Source organism: Canis aureus, chromosome 16 (genome assembly GCF_053574225.1).
Source record: "Canis aureus isolate CA01 chromosome 16, VMU_Caureus_v.1.0, whole genome shotgun sequence".
NCBI lineage: Eukaryota > Metazoa > Chordata > Mammalia > Carnivora > Canidae > Canis > Canis aureus.
In genome coordinates, this window is record NC_135626.1 from 26,847,999 (window position 1) to 26,866,094 (window position 18,096).

An 18,096-nucleotide genomic window follows, 5' to 3' on the forward strand; every position below is an offset into this window, starting at 1 on the left:
AAAAAATCTCTTTTATTGGGATGCCTGGGTGGCTCAGCAGTTTAGCGCCTGCCTTCAGGCCCAGGGTGTGATCCTGGGGTCCCAGGATCAAGTCCCACATTGGGCTCCCTGCATGGAGCCTGCTTCTCTCTCTGTCTGTGTCTCTACTTCTCTGTGTGTCTCTCTCATGAATAAATAAATAAAATCTTTTAAAAAAATCTCTTTTATTACTGAAACAAGCCACTTAGGTCTGAAGTCATCATGGCAAGATGAAATGTTTAAAAAGTCAATAAACGGGATCCCTGGGTGGCGCAGTGGTTTAGCGCCTGCCTTTGGCCCAGGGCGCGATCCTGGAGACCCGGGATCAAATCCCACGTCGGGCTCCCGGTGCATGGAGCCTGCTTCTCCCTCTGCCTATGTCTCTGCCTCTCTCACTGTGTTGCCTATCAAAAATAAATAAAAATAAAAAAAATAAAGTTGTTTAAAAAAAAAAGTCAATAAACAAGATATGAACCTATCCAACAGAAACAGTTCATTTGATGAGTACGACGAATGATTAATAAAATTACATACTCATCTAAAGTGATGGCATTTTTGTTCACTCAGATGTTATCTTTATTTTTTTCTAGCGTGTTATCTTTAAAAGCAAATTGGATGGGACGCCTGGGTGGCTCAGCAGTTGAGCGTCTGCCTTCCAGCTCAGGCAGAGTGTGATCCTGGAGTCCTGGGATCGAGTCCCACTTCACGCTCCCTGTATGGAGCCTGCTTCTCCCTGTTTCTCTCTCTGTGTGTCTCTCATGAATAAATAAGTAAAATTTCAAAAAAAAGGGAAAAAGAATAAAAAATAAAAACAAATTGGATCAAATATAAATCTAGTATTTCTTGGAATTTCTCACTTTTAATACAATTCACTTACTGATGCACAGGCCAAAATGCCAAAAAATCCAACCTTCTGTACTAGGTTTTGAACTGCCAGTTTAGCCCGGGAAGCAAAGTCCTGTATAAAAAGAAGATATCAAAACATTAATAAAAAGTAAAAGAAGAATCAAAGATGGGTCTTTTACAGAGTTTATAATATTAAATGTCTCACAACTTGATTCACTTAATCATTGCTTCTGATGGTTTTTAAAAAAATAAAAAAAAAATCATAGCAGGTTGTACTAGAAAATATGCAAATAAGCTCTTATAGAACATTAATTACACCCTTGAAGATAAACTTTTACCACAATTCAAGAATAGGCCAAAACAGTTACTTTAGTTTTCAGATTATCTCTGGATTATCTAGGGATGAACAAAATGTCATAAACTAATTATGAACCAAAACTTTTTTTTTTTTAAAGTAGGCTTCAGGGATCCCTGGGTGGCGCAGCGGTTTGGCGCCTGCCTTTGGCCCAGGGCGCGATCCTGAAGACCCGGGATCGAATCCCACGTCGGGCTCCCGGTGCATGGAGCCTGCTTCTCCCTCTGCCTGTGTCTCTGCCCCCCCCCCCATGTGACTATCATAAATAAATAAATAATTCATTTAAAAAAATAAAATAAAATAAAGTAGGCTTCATACCCAGCATGGAGCCCAACTTGGGGCCTGAATTCACAACCCCGAGTTGAAGACCTGAGATCAAAAGTCAGACATTCAACTGACTGAGACACCCAGGTACCCTGAACCAACTCATTCTTTTGGAAATATTGACCTACCACATGTGTCTTTCTCTTTCCTTCCACCACTTGTCAGACTTTCTCCCTGATTAACATCACAGTTAAAAATCATAGGATTTTTCAAGACAGCCAAAGAAGATACCTCTTGATCACTAGCCAGAAGATGAAAAAAATGCTTATGTGGCAATAACTGAATAAGTATTTATTACCCCTCAAAACAAAATGACATCTTACATTTCACAGCTTGTACTAGTTTTATGAAATGTTTTCAAAAACATTTTACTTGAGCCTTTCAATGCTCCTACAGTGTAAAAGGGCAGATCCTTCAGACTCTGAAATCAGTGCTCTTTTAATTTTCACTATGTTATCTCCCATGCTGAAACATGCAATTGGCTGGCTAGCATATATCCAGGATTTTCTTTTTCCTGTATGTTGATGCTACAATTATATATGTATATATTTTTTCGTGCAAGTGCCAATCTGGGGACACCTGGCTGGCTCAGTTGGTAGAGCATGAGACTCTTGATCTCAGTCAGGGTGGTGAGTTTAAGCTCCATGTTGGCTGCCGGGCTCACTAAAAGAAAATAGAACAGGGATGACTGGGTGGCTCAACTGGTTGGGTATCTGTATTTGGCTCAGGTCATGAACTCAGGTTCCTGGGATTGAGCCCCACATCAGGGTCTCTGCTCAGCAGGTAGTGTGCTTCTCCCTCTCCCCCTGCTCATGCATGCTCTCTCTCTCAAATAAAGAAATAAAATCTTTCTTTGAAAAAGAAAAGAAAAGAAAAGAAAATAGAACAGAACTAAACACTAACTCCCTCCTACTTATTTGCTGAGATTGGTGAGAAAGTCAAAGGAATTAAACCAATAAGGTATATTTTAAAAGATATTAACAGGATAAACACTTTCAAGTTAAAATATATTGGCTCTCAAAGTCAATCATTAACCAAATTCTACAATGCAGTTTTGTAATTTTACAATTTATTTCCAAAGAGAGAATTTTTCTTTTTGGGATAAGTCTTCCTTTTTCAGTAAGTCAATTATATCAGATTTAATAGTAAGCTCTACACCTAATGTGGGGTTTGAACTCAAAGCTCTGAGATCAAGAGTCATATGCTCTACAACGGAGCCAGGCAGGTGCTCCGAGATTTAATATTTTTAAACAAACTGAACTACTGCAGCAGAGAGTACTTTCTACTTTTATTCAGATTTCTAATTAAAGATTTACTTTTTAAAAAAGATTTTATCTAAGAGAAAGAGCACAGAGTGAGAGTGAGAGTGAAAGAGAGAAGCAGACTCACTGTTGAGTGGAGAGCCCCATTTGGGGCTTGATCCCACCACCCTGGGATCATGACCTGAGCTGAAGGCAGATGGTTAACCAACTGAGCCACCCAGGCGCCCCTGAAGATTTAATTTTCTTCTTAAATTGGCATCTATTGCATTAAGTGTGAAGCACTGATTTTATTGATTTACTGATTTTTTTTCTTCTATGATGATAGACGTATTTTCTTCTTCTTCTTTTTTTTTTATTTATTTATTTATGATAGTCACACACAGAGAGAGAAAGAGAGGCAGAGACACAAGCAGAGGGAGAAGCAGGCTCCATGCACCGGGAGCCTGACGTGGGATTCGATCCCGGGTCTCCAGGATCGTGCCCTGCGCCAAAGACAGGCGCCAAACCGCTGCGCCACCCAGGGATCCCCCGCTGCACCACCCAGGGATCCCCTCTTCTTTTTAACTTATTTAAATTTTAGTGAACATACAGGGCAATATTGGTTCCTGAAGCAGAATTTAGTGATTCATTACTTACATACAACACCCAGTGCTCATCACAAGTGCCCTCCTTAATACCCATCACCCATCTAACCCATCCCAACCCACCTCTCTCCATCAAACCTCAGCTTTTCTCTATCATTAAGAGTCTCTTATGGTTTCTCTCCCTCTCTTTCTCTCTTTTTTTTTCTTTTTCCCCTTCCCATATGTTCATCTGTTTTCTTTCTTAAATTCCACATGAGTGAGATCATATGGTATTTGTCTTTCTCTGACTTATTTCGCTTGGCACAACACTCTACATTGCAAATGACAAGATTTCATTTTTTTTTCATGGCTGAGTAAATTCCAATTCATACACACACATACACACATACGCCACATCTTCAGTCAATGGACATCTGGGCTCTCTCCATTGTATGTCTATTGCTGATAATGCTGCTATAAACATCAGGGTGCATATACCCCTTCAAATCTGTATTTTTTTATCCTTTAGGTAAATACCTAATAGTGCAACTGCAGGATTGTAGGGTAGTTCTATTTTTAACTTTTTGAGGAACCTCCATACTGTTTTCTAGAGTGGCTGCAACAGTTTGCACTCCCACCAATAGTGCAAAAGGGTTCCCCTTTCTTGGCATCTTCCCCAACACCTGCTGTTTCTTCTGATTTTATTGATTTGAAACCTATTTAATACATAATGAAGCCAGTTACCCTATATATAACTTATTTTAAAACAAATTATACTTCCATTTATTTTTAATAATTTACACAATCAATCCCCAAGTCATTAAATTATAATTCATTAGCAGCACTAAATAAAACCTGGTAAGCCTTAATGAATAGACATATTTTGAATTTTAAAAATATCAAACAATACCATTAGAGCATAAACTAGTTATGTAATTTTAACTAATATGGCCCAAAATTTAAAAATACAAATTCAGAAAAATGCCTTCCATTACAGCCCTTGGTGTCTTTATAGCAAATCCATTTTTGTTTAAAAGATTTTATTCATTTATGCATGAGAGACACAGAGAGAGAGAGAGAGAGAGAGAGAGAGAGAGAACGCATGCTGGAGACACAGGCAGAGGGAGAAGCAGGCTCCACACAGGGAGCCAGATGTGGGACTCCATCCCAGGACTCTAGGATCATGCCCCGGGCCAAAGGCTAAACCGCTAAACCGCTGAGCCACCCAGGGATCCCCAGCAAATGCATTTTAATGAGCGTTAAGATGGTACTCAATTGTTAAGAAAAAGTAAAACAAAGGAAAAAAGGTCTACGCAAATTTTATTTTAAAGACAACATACTTTTTTTAAAAAAAGATTTTATTCATTCATTCATGAGAGACACAGAGAGGGAGAGAGAGGCAGAGACACAGGCAGAAGGAGAAGCAGGCTCCATGCAGGGAGTCCGATGTGGGACTCGATCCTGGGACTTCAGGATCATGCCCCGGGCCGAAGGCAGGCGCCAAACCGCTGAGCCAACCAGGGATCCCCCAAGACAACATACTTTTTATAAATGTATTTCCCAAGTGGACATATGTGGGAACACTTTTCTAGCATACCATTTATGTAGTCCTCAATATGTAAAATTACAGCAAAAAAAAATTTTTTTTTTGCATAAAATAGTGTAGAAAAGATCAACAAAGTGTTTTATTTTTTTTATTTTTTTATTTTTTATGATAGTCACAGAGAGAGAGAGAGAGGCAGAGACATAGGCAGAAGGAGAAGCAGGCTCCATGCACCGGGAGCCCGATGTGGGATTCGATCCCCGGTCTCCAGGATCACGCCCTGGGCCAAAGGCAGGCACCAAACCGCTGCGCCACCCAGGGATCCCAACAAAGTGTTTTATTTAGAAAGTTTGGTATCCCGTTTTATCTTAAAGACTTTAGAATCTTTATTTATTTAAATCAAGTGACTATGATAGTACCATCATTTTAAATTGATGGGGTTTTTTTTCTATTAGAATGATACATATACACACACAATTTTTTTTCCTTTTTACTTTTTTTAAAAAAAGTAAGTTCTATGCCCAAAGTGGGACTTGAATCCATGACCCTGAGATCAAGAGTCACATGTTCTACAACAGCCAGACAGGCACCCCCACACAAACACATTTAAATTGGAAAAGAGGTATAACCATACCAATTTTTTTTTTAATTTTAAGATTTTATTTATTTATTCATGAGAGACAGAGGAGAGAGAGAGAGAGAGAGAAAGAGAGGCAGAGAGACAGGCAGAGGGAGAAGCAGGCTCCATGCAGGGAGCCCCACGTGGGACTTGATCCCAGGTCTCCAGGATCACGCCCTGGGCTGTAGGCGGTGCTAAACCCCCGAGCCACCTGGGCTGCCCCCAACTGGTTTATATAAAGAAAAAAAATTAGGGGTGCCTGGCTGGCTCAGTCAGTAGGGCATGAGACTCACGATATTGGGGTTATAAATTTGAGCCCCGTGTTGGGTAGAGAAATTACTTTAAAAAAAAAAAAAGAAAAAGAAAGATGAAACATTATGCAGATCACCATAAAATATACAGAACAATGAAAATATTTAAGCCTACAGAAGTTCATGGAATCATGTTTTTAAAAACATCCTGAAAGAAAGGAGTCCTTTGGGGGATGGCTCAGCAGTTTAGCGCCTGCCTTTGGCCCAGGGGTGATCCTGGAGACCTGGGATCATGTCCCACATTGAGCTCCCTGCGTGGAGCCTGCTTCTTCCTCTGCCTGTGTCTCTGCCTCTCTCTCTCTCTCATGAATAAATAAATAAAATCTAAAAAAAAAAAAAAAAAGTCCTTTTAACCCTCTGGGGCAGAATCTCTTTACTCAAGAGGAATTAGATAAGAACAACAGAAAATAGGCTCCTTGTTCTTTCAAATGCCTGGGTGCCCATCATCAATTATCCTTAAGGGTGCTGTAAGAAGTTTCATTTGAGGGGAAAAAGTTACTTCATCTAAATAAATGAAGTAGAAATCTCTCTTTAACTTTTTAAAAAAATTAATTTCTACCTTGCGTGTCTTACAAGGAAAACAAATTAAGTGGCTTTTTAATGGGAAGTTTTACTTTTTAAAAAGTCTGAAAGTTATCTACTGAAAATGGATTTCACAAATCTTATTATGTGTTTAACACACACACAGTGACCATGCTACTTTCAGTTCCTGTAATTTATTTTCCAGGACTTTCACAATATTCTCAGAATTAAAGTTACATTTATATACTAAACAATCCATGAACGTTCATTTAAGTTCAACTAATATGAAGTCTGTACACTTGTTTTCATTACAAGAAGTGAACAGTAGCAGAATACGCAGCTTGAGGGAATATTTTCTTGATGTTTTTCCTTGCTGTGTAATGAAAAAAAAAAACTCAGGGAACATTGTACTAGTATCTATATCAAATCTAAAATACTTTCCGATAGTAACCGATATTTTTAGATTTCATAAACACAAATGTATTTTGTTTTTATTTTAGACTTCTTTTTTTAAATTTTTTTTCAAGATTTTATTTATTTATTAATGAGAAACACATACACCCACGGAGAGGCAGAGACACAGGCAGAGGGAGAAGCAGGCTCCGTGCAGGGAGCCCGATATGGGACTCGATCCTGGCTCCCAGGATCACGCCCTGGGCCAAGGGCAGATGCTAAACCACTGAGCCATCCAGGGATCCCCTAGACTTATTTCACTTAAAGCCATATATTCAAAACTTACTGATATGGCTCTAAGGCTTTACTGACATAATCTATTGAAACATCATACTTTTATTGTCTAAAATGTTCTACATGTTAAATGTAATTGAACTTTGTAGTTTTAAAAGTTCTTTTGGTTAATAACTTCAGTACTTTTAAATATTTGCATATTTGACAGTTCTTTCTTATTATGTTGATTTTAAAGTAACAATGTCTATGCCTACGTTTATTTATATTTCTGCTTGCTTTTAAAATAGAATTGTGGAGTGCCTGGGTGGCTTAGTTGGTTAAGCTCTGCTTTTGGCTCAAAGCAGGCTCTCAGGGTCCTGGGATGGAGCCCTGCATCCGGCTCCCTGCTCAGCATCAGTTTAAAATAAGTAGGGAGCCTGCTTCTTCCTCTCTGCCTGCTGCTTCCCCTGCCTGTGCTCTCTGTCAAATATATAAATAAAATCTTTTTTAAAAATTGAAGTGTATGGTAGGTATATTATGACAATAAATTCAATTTCCATGCCTCCTCCCACACCCTCACCAAGAGCCAAAAAAAAAGCTTCTTTTACTAAAGTTCAAAAGAATCATTTCAAACATTATTTGCTAATCTTTTTAGGCCAGTAAATAAAATAAGCCAAAAAAAGTACATCAATAATTAACAACATTTTAAAGAAAAAGTTTAATAAATTGATATGTTAAGCATTCGATATTCAAGTGAAATATCAGAGATTCCCAGGTGGCTCTGGGGTTTAGCGCCCGCCTTCAGCCCAGGGCATGATCCTGGAGTCCCAGGATCGAGTCCCGCATCAGGCTCCCTGCATGGAACCTGCTCCTCCCTCTGCTTGGGTCTCTGCCTCTCTCTCTCTCTGTCTCTCATGAATAAATAAATAAATCTTAAAAAAAAAATCAAAGGAAATCAGTATCTCATTTTAATGATTTTGGTGTCTTTGTGGGTACAATGCACCAAGTTCAGTTTGATTACTTCCTCAATTATCATTCGTCATTAAAAAAAATCTGTACAACTAAAAACAAATTCCTTTTAATAGTTTCATTTCTCTGGATTCACATTTCACAACATTTACTTATTTCACAATTTAAATCCTGAGAGCAAAGTTTTATTCTCTAGTTCTCCCTAAATAAACAGCATGCATTTACAATTTGTAACCATATATCTCATTTGAGTTTTTAAAAACTAAAATACAAGTTAGTATATGTGCTGCCGAAGCGAGCACTAAAATACAAGTTGGTAAAATTATCTTTCCCACTCCCACCAATTGTGATTATGTATTTAACTAAACATGCTTCTTAAATTAAGAATGAGAGACAGGAGGAGCCTTTCCCCAATAACTACAAGACAAATGAAGCAATGTTACAATAAATCCTTATCACTGAGACTTTTAAGGATTAAAAAGGAAAAAACCGATAGAGCCTTCAAGTATGAATATTCCTGCACTAGTTTTACTTCATCTTTCTTTTTCCTAAGAAAAATATTTATGATTAAGGAAGAAGAGACACTATATGGCTAATTATAATTAGCTTGCAAAATACTAATCTTGGAATCTAAAGATACCAGATGGATTTAAACACATGAAATAACATTTATCTTCAACTGGCAATAGTACACTTATTTCAATTTTCATAAATGATCATGGGAAATTTCAGCATCTCTTTAAGAGCAACAAAAAATACCTAAGCCTGTTAGGTGAATGCAGTATTACTAGAGACAATTATGTATCTGGTTAATAGCTTATGTTAGTTTGAGACCAACTATTACTATCAATGTGATGATAAATGGTGAACAATTTTATAAATTATCTGTCTTCTTCATGCATTATATGTTAAAACTTCTGCTGAGCTTGAGTTGGTATTGAAGTGACTCCACAGATCATATTAAAAAACACAGAGCAACTGCTTCAGTAATAATTCCTTGTATACAAGGGGAATTTAAAATATATTGTATTCCTGAAGTTCTTTCACCATCTAAAAATGATTTTTTAGTTCCTTGGCCCTAGTCAAATATGTTGCATCAAGGAAGTAAAATTCTATTAACTAGAAATGGAGCTAAATAATAATGATGATTTAATATTATAAGCTGTTTCAGCACTGTGGGTGAGTAGTCTGAAATATTAAAAGACAGTTATATATAAATATATATATATATATATTTATATATATATAAATAAAAAAGACAGTTCTTAACTTGTTACTAAGATCCTAATAACCATGTAACTAAATATTTTCTACATTGAAATTATATTAAATAGTATTAAGTACCACAATTAAAGTTAATTCTCATTTTCATAGAAACTGCAATGAAACATAACTCTTAATCTTTAAACCTTTCACACTAAAACATGTCCAAATTGCAATTTTCTATCCCGTATCATAGGCTCTTCATATTTTTTTTCCACATAAAATGTAGATTAATTGGGATGCCTGCCTGGGTGGCTCAGGGGTACAGAGTCTGCCTTTGCCCTAGGGCGTGATCCCCAGATGAGTCCCATATCAGCTCCCTTCAGGGAGCCTGCTTCTCTGTCTGCCTATATCTCTGCGTCTCATGAATAAATAAATAAAATTTTAAAAATGTAGATTAATTCATTAAATTCAAGTGAACAAAAATTTTATCTTGCTGTTAACTTCCTCAACAGTATCAATAATTTGGGCAGCCCGGGTTGCTCAGCGGTTTAGCGCCGCCTTTAGCCCAGGGCCTGTTCCTGGAGACCCAGGATCCAGTCACGCATCAGGCTCCCTGCATGGAGCCTGCTTCTCCCTCTGCCTGTGTCTCTGCCCCTCTCTCTCTCTCATTAATAAATAAATAAAATCTTAAAAAAAAAACAATATCAATAATTTAACTGCTATGCTTTAACACTGCATATTTAAATAAATCTCCTTTATATATTTTGAGTAAGTCTCCTTTAAATGAGTTATATTTTTAAGTCATATATTATCTATTGTTTTTGAATTGTATTGCACTCAAGCATGCATATAAGGTAAAGACTGTAAAGAAATAAATTCTAGAGTTATAGGCAAAAGCAGGGATATTATCTTGATAAAATAAAGTGATTCCAAAAGTAGTAAGTGGTTAATAATGACAGGTTACAAAATGCCAGGTTACAAAATGCATATACACATAGAAAAAAAAAAAAATGACCAGAACAGAGCTGTGGAACAACTACTAAAAATGCCAGGTTACAAAATGCATATACACATAGAAAAAAAACAAAAAAACAAAAAACAAAAAAAACTGACCAGAACAGAGCTGTGGAACAACTACTAAAAATGAAAGGTTTTAAAATCAAATTTATGGCTTTTACATTATTACATCAGAGACGATCACTGGAATTTCTTCCAGTGAGCCTGCTTCTCCCTCTGCCTATGTCTCTGCCTCACTCTCTGTGGGTCTCTCATGAATAAATAAATAAAGTCTTAAAAAACAAAACAAAACAAATGCAAAGCAAAGAAAATTTATTTTGAGAAAACTTAAGAGATTTAGAAGTTTTAAGAGATTACAGAGTTCTGATTCAAGATGGTGACATAGGAAGCTCCTGAACTGACCCACCTCTTCCCATATACACATAGAATCTATAGCTACATACAGAACAATTCCCTCTGAAAGAAATCCAGAAACTAGCTGAGCTATTCCAACACATCAGGTGAACGAGGAAAAAAAAACTCACATCAAAAGGGCAGAAGAGGCCTGAAAACAGCTCACCATAAACCCTACCTCAGTGAGACAACCTGCAACTGGGAGGGAATGTACAATTCTCATCTTCTTCCTGAGGAATGAAGGGTTTGGCTCCCCACCAAACCCATACTTTTGGCACCCTATATTTAGATTTCCACCTGACAGAGGCATCCCCAAAATATCTGGGCTTGAAAGCCAGTAGGATTTATGTTCATGAGACTGCAAAGCCAAACTAAAAGACAGTTCTTAAACTTATGTTCTTAAAAACATCGACTCATCATGACTAAGACCTCAGGACCCAGTATACAGGCAGTGGACTAAAACTCTTTCTGTCTTTCTGTGAAAAAGGACCATTTGCTTATCTTGAAAGGTTTGGTCTGAAAGATGGGCTTCTAATTTAAAATGGATGGATCTAGGCATGTCTGGGTGGCTTAGTCAGTTAAGCATCTGACTTTGGTTCAGGTTGTGATCTTAGGGTTGTGGGATCCAGCTCCATGATCAGTGGGGAGTCTGCTTCTCCTTCTCTCTGTACCCTCTCCCACTTGTGCTCTTTCTCTCAAATAAATAAATTAAAAAAATCATTTAAAAAAATGTATCTAGAAGCTGACTGCAATACTCTCCAGAGGTACAAAGCCTGGCAGGTCCCATCTTCACATTGTCCCTTTATCCATTTTCAGATTTCTGGGTTTTCCCAAAAAGAAGCGTATGGACACATCTGGTGCCCTGGATCTTTCAGTTACTATACAAGGGATCTCCTTGGTTGCCTGGCTCTAGTGGCCAGTGGGGCTTACATTCTCAGGTCACATAGGACTACAACAGAGAAATAGTCCTTAAGTGCATATCCACCAAAGGAACAGTGCAAATGCAGCAGATGGGTCTTTCCATGAAAGATGTCTATTTGTTTATCTAAAAAAGCTTTGGCCTGAGGGGCAAGTTTCTCCCCCCCCCCCCCTTTTAAAAAGTGATCTCTATACCTAGCCTGGGGCTCAAACTCACAACCCTGAGATCAAGAGTCACATGCTCTATCAACTGAGTCAGCCAGGTGTCCCAGCAGGCTTGTAATTTAACAATCCCAGGGGCCCACTGCAATCCTTTCTAGAGACTCCAGAAGCCAGTAAATACCATACTGCCCTGCCCCCAGTTGCTGGTGTTTTGGCACCAGCTTTTATGGCTGCCATGCAAGGGACACATTCCTTGATAGCCTGGGTCTGGTAGCCAGTGAGGCTTGTGTTCATGGGTTTAATAGGATAGTAGCAAACAGACCATCTTAGGTAACTATCTCACCAGGGCTTAGTGCAGAGGGAGCAGAGAGAAATGCCCATTTCCCAATCTTCCCTGAAAGAGCTATGTTTGCATACATTAAAAGTTGCTGCCTGAGTGTCCATTTTCCAATCAGCATGCATCTAGATGCTTGACTAAGCAACTCCTCCTATGGACATTGACAGGTATTGGCACACCCTCAACTATTGGGAGTCACTAAGAACAAATAAAGCTGTTTGGACACAATCACAAAGGACTGACAAACAACTCTATAACACTATAAGCTAAAGCAAGGTTGAAAGATACAGTTCATTTCTTACAGGAGGCTACTTGTTCAAGACTGAGAGAGGTGGATGTTTTATCTTCTACATAGAAACCAATACAGATGGTCACAGAAAATGAGGAAAAAAGGGCATATGTTCCAAACAAAAGAACAAGGTAAAACATCAAAAAAGACCTTAATGAAATGAAGATGAGTTATGACCTAATAGAAAGTTCAAAATAATAATCATAAATATGCTCACTTAGATGAGAACAGAATACAAACAAACCAAGAATTCCAAGGAAGATAAAAACCTAAGTACCATACAGAAGTCATAGAACTGAAGAAAGAATACAATAACTGCATCAAAAAATTCAATACAGGTGTTCAACAGTAAACAAGATGATGCAGAAAAAAGGAACAAGCTTGAAGCCAGGATAGTACATTTCTCTAATCAGAGGAAAGAAAGAAAGGAAAGAAAGGAAAGAAAGGAAGGAAGAAAGGAAGAAAGGAAGAAAGAAAGAAGAAAGAAAGAAGAAAGAAAAGAAAAAAGGAAAGAAAGAAAAGGAAAAGAAAAAAGGAAAGAAAAGAAAAGAAAAGAAAAGAAAATGACAGTTTTGCATAGTTGCACTACAAGAAGAAAAGAAAATGAGTGAAGATAGCTTATGGGAATTATAGAGAACATTAAGTGGACAAGTATTGACAGTATAAGGGTCTCAGAAAGAGGAGAGAGAGAGTAAGGGTAAAAAAGTTATTTAAAGAAATAAAAGCTGAAAACTTCCCTAGGAAAGGAAACAGACATCCAGAGCTCCAAATAAGATGAATCCAAAGAGACCCATACCAAGACACTTTATATTTAAAAACTGTCAAAAGTTAAAGGCAGAAAGAATTGTAAAGGCAGCAAGAGAAAAACTTGTTACATACAGTGGGACTCCCATAACACTATAAGCAAATTTTTCAACAGAAATTTTATAGGCAAGAAGAGAATGGTGCAATGCATTCAAAGTACTAAAAGGAAAAAAACCCAAAAAACAAAACCCTGCCAATCAAGAATACTTTATGTGACAAAGGTGTCCAGACTGAAGCAAAGAGAAAGAGTTTTTCAGACAAGCAGAGTCTGAAGGAGTTTAGTACCACTAGACTAGCCTTATATGAAATGTTAAAGGAACATTTGTAAGCTAAAACAAAAGGATGCTAATCAGTAACAAGAAAACATGTGAAAGTATAAATCTTGATGGTAAAGTTTACATAGTTTAATTCAGAATAATCTAATGTTGTGAAGGTGGGTTAATCACTTATAAGCTAGTATAAAGTTTAAAAGAGCAAAAATAACTATAACTACAATTATGTGTTAATGAGTACACAGACAAAAAGATGCAAATTGTGACATTAAAAACAAAATGTGACAGAAGAATAAAAATGTAGAGTTTTTTTAAAAAACATAATGGTCATTTAGATATACCATTTTAAGAAGTTTGTTTTTTTAATGTAAGTAATCTCTACATCCATCAGAGGACTCAAATTCATAACCCCAAGATCAAGAGTCACATGCTCTATGGACTGAGACAGCCATGCACCCCAAATGTAGAGCTTTATTTTATTTTATTTTTTTTAAAGATTTTTTATTTATTTATTCATGATAGTCACAGAGAGAGAGAGAGGCAGAGACACAGGCGGAGGGAGAAGCAGGCTCCATGCACCGGGAGCCCGATGTGGGATTCGATCCCGGGTCTCCAGGATCGCGCCCTGGGCCAAAGGCAGGCGCCAAACCGCTGCGCCACCCAGGGATCCCAAATGTAGAGCTTTAAAATGTGTTTGAGGGATCCCTGGGTGGCACAGCGGTTTGGCGCCTGCCTTTGGCCCAGGGCACGATCCTGGAGACTCGGGATCGAATCCCACGTCGGGCTCCCGGTGCATGGAGCCTGCTTCTCCCTCTGCCTGTGTCTCTGCCTCTCTCTCTCTCTGTGTGTGTGACTACCATAAATAAATAAAAATTAAAATAAATAAATAAATAAAATGTGTTTGAATCTAAGAAGTTATTAACTTGAGACAGACTGTTATAAATATGTTTTATTTAAGCCTCATGGTAACCACAAAGCAAACCCTATAGTAGATACACACACACAAAAAAGAGAAAAGAATATAAGTATTCCATTACAGAAAATCATGAAATCACAAAAGAGGAGAGTAAAAGATGAAAGGAGCAAAGGAATTACAAAACAGCCAGAAAACAATTTTAAAAATGGCAATATATCCATACTTATCAAAGATTACTTTGAATGTAAATGGATTAAATTCTCCAATTAAAAGGCACAGAGTGGTTGGATGGATTAAAAAAACAAGACTCATCTATATGCTGCCTACAAGAGACTTCAGCTTTAAGGACACTCACTTTTCTTTTAAAATTTACTTATTTTTTAGAAAGATTTTACTTATTCATGAGAGACAGAGCGAGAGAGAGAGAGAGAAGCAGAGATACAGAGGGAGAGGTAGGCTTCTCACAGGGAGCCGGATGTGAGACTCAATCCCTGGACCCTGGATCACACCCTGCGCTGAAGGCAGATGCTCAACCGCTAAGCCACACTGGCATCCCAACACACAGAGATTTAAAGTGAATGGATAGAAAAGGATATTCCACACAAATGAAAACCAAAAGAAAGCATGGGTAGCTATACTTGTATCAGACAAAACAAATTTTAAGACAAGACAGTAAAAAAAAAAAAAAAAAAAAAAAAAAGACAAGACAGTAATAAGAGACAAAGGCCATTATACAATGATAAAGGTATCAATTCAACAAGAAAATATAACATTTGCAAATATTTATGCACCCATGTATTAGCACTTAAATATATAAAGCAACATTGAGATCTAAAGAGAGAAATAGCAATACAATAATGTTAGGAGACTTCAAAATCCTACTTTCATCAATGGAGAGATCATCTAGAAAGAAAATCAATAAGGAAACAGTAGAATTAAATGATACTTTGTAAAACCATTTAGACTTAATAGACATTTACAAAACATTATCCAAAAGCAGCATAATACACATTCTTTTTAAGCACATATGGAACATTATTCAGGATAGATCATATATTAGAACATGAGATAAGTATTTTTTTAAAAGAGAGAAAGAGAGAAAGAATGGGGAAGGGCAGAGGGAAAGACAGAATCTTTTTTAAAAAACAGATTTTAGGGCAGCCCATGTGGCGCAGTGGTTTAGCGCCGCCTGCAGTCTAGGGCGTGATCCTGGAGACCCTGGATGGAGTCCCACGTCAGGCTCTCTGCATGGTGCCTGCTTCTCCCCCTCTGCCTGTGTCTCTGCCTCTCTCTCTCTCTCTGTGTCTCTATGAATAAATAAATAAATAATCTTAAAAAAAAAAACCCCACCATATTTTATTTGAGGGAAAGAGAGTGAGCAAGAGCGCTTAAGCCCACATGCTCATGCAAGCTAAGGGAAGGGTAGAGGGGGATGGAGAGGGACAAGCAGACTCTGCACTGAATGCAGAGCCCCACAGAGGGCCCAATCCCACAGTCCCAAGATCACCACCCGAGACAAATTCAAGAGCTGGATGTCCAACCAACTGAGTCACCCAGGTGCCTGGGAGAGAGAGACCGTAAGCAGGCTCCATGCCCAGTATGAAGCCTGGTGCAGGGCTTGATCTCATGACTCTGAGATCATGACCTGAGATCATAACTGACTTGAGCCACCTAGGTGCCCTTTTCTTTTTTTTTTGAGAGAGAAGACAAGTATTAATAACTAAGAATACTGAAATTGTATGAAGCATCCTTTCTGACCACAATAGTATGAAACTAGAAATTAAAAAGAAAACTGGAAAAAATAAAAAGAAAACTGGAAAATTCACAAGTATGTGGAGATTTAACAACATGCTACTGATCAACCAATTGGTCAAAGGAGGACTCAAAAGTGAAATAAAAAACTACTGAGACATATAAAACTGGAAACACAACATAAGTTGTGCTTAACTTAAGGAATGCAACAAAAACTGTTCTAAGAGAGAAATTCACAATGATAAATGACTACATTAAGAAATGAAAAAGAGGGCAGCCCGGGTGGCTGAGTGGTTTAGTGCCACCTTCAGCTCGGGGCCTGATCCTGGAGACCCAGTATCAAGTCCTGTGTCAGGCTTCCTGCATGGAGCCTGCTCCCTCTGCCTGTCTCTGCCTCTCTCTCTCTCTTTCTGTGTCTCTCATGAATAAATGAATAAAATCTTAAAAAAAAAAAGAAATAAAAAAAATTTAAAAAAAAGATTTTATATATTTATTCATGAGAGACACAGAGACACAGGCAAAGGGAGAAGCAGACTCCTCACAGGGAGCCTGATGTGGGACTCAATTCCTGGACCTGGGATCATGCCCTGAGCTGAAGGCAGATGCTCAACCGCTGAGCCACCTGAGCGTTAGGTTAAATAATACAACCTAACTCTATACCTCAGGAACAAACTAAGCCCAAAGTTAGCAGAAGGAAGAATATAACAAAGATCACAGTGGAAATAAAATAGAGACTAAAAAGACAATAGAAAAGATCAATAAAACCAAGATGGTTCTTTGAAAAAATAACAGACAAACTGTTATCCAGATTCAACGAGAAAAAACAGACTTAAATAACACACTGAAAAACTGGACAACCTAGAAGAAATGGATAAATTCTTAAAAATCTACAACCTACCAAGACTGAATAATGAAGAAATAAAAAATCTGAACAGACCAATTACTAATAAGGAGATTGAATCAGTAATCAAAAACCTCCCAACAAGTGAAAGTCCAGGACCAACTGGCTTTCCTGGTGAATTCTACTAACCATTTAAAGAAGAACTAATACCAATCTTTCTCAAACTCTTCCAAAAAAATAGAAGAGTACACTTCCAAACTTATTTTACAAGGCCAACATTATCCCAATACCAAAACCAGACAAGGATACTACAAGCAAAGAAAATTACAGGACAGTATCTCTGATGAACAAAAGTTCTCAAAAATTTTTAGCAAATTGAATTCAACAATACACTATTAGAATCATTCACCCACTAGGGTTTATTCCAGGGATGCAAGTATGATTCAATATACATAAAATCACCGAAATACACCATATGAACAAAATGAAGGATAAAATCAGGTGATCATCTCAACAGATGCAGGAAAAACATCTAACAAAACCCAACATCCATTCATGATACAGACTCTCAACAAAGTTGGTATAGAAGGGATGTACTTCAACATAGTAAGGGCCACATATGACAAGCCCACAGCTAATTTCATACTCAATCATGAAAAACAGAAAGCTTTTCCTCTAAGATCTGGAACAAGACAAGGATACTCACTCTCACCACATCTATTCAACATAGTACTGGGAATCCTAGCCAGAGCAATTAGGCAAGAAAAAAAAAAAAAAGGCATTCATTCAGAAGAGACACAGTAAAACTATGTTTGTTTGTAGATAAAATATTATATATAGAAAATCCTAAAGACTTCATAAAAAGTATTAGAATAAATGAATTAAATAAACAAATTAAGTAACACTGGAGGATACAAAATAAGTGTAGTTATTTTTAGTTATCTCTCAATCCAAGGTGGGGCTTAAACTCATGACCCCAAGATCAAGAGTTGTATGCTCTTCCAACTAAGCCAGACAGGTGCTCCCAGAATCAGTTATATTTGTATACATTAATAATGAAGTATCAGAAAGAGAAAATAATCCCATTTATATTTGCACTATACCACACTAATGAAAGAAATTGTGAAGACACAAATAAAAGATATTCTGTGCTCATAGATCGGAAGAATACTATTAAAATATCCATACTAC

General features: G+C 37.5%; 1 protein-coding gene across 7 annotated transcripts in view; it reads right to left on the bottom strand.

The window, feature by feature from the left end:
• The window catches only part of VMP1 (vacuole membrane protein 1), a 144,559-nt gene that overhangs the window by 39,093 nt on the left and 87,370 nt on the right, over positions 1-18,096 (bottom strand). For 6 of the 7 annotated variants that reach the window (XM_077852419.1, XM_077852420.1, XM_077852423.1 and 3 more), the window contains one exon: positions 896-976. The exons of the other annotated variant lie outside the window; for it this stretch is intronic. In XM_077852419.1, the coding sequence (XP_077708545.1) occupies positions 896-976 (81 nt within the window). The remainder of the gene's footprint in view (positions 1-895; positions 977-18,096) is intronic. 7 annotated transcript variants of the gene reach the window in all.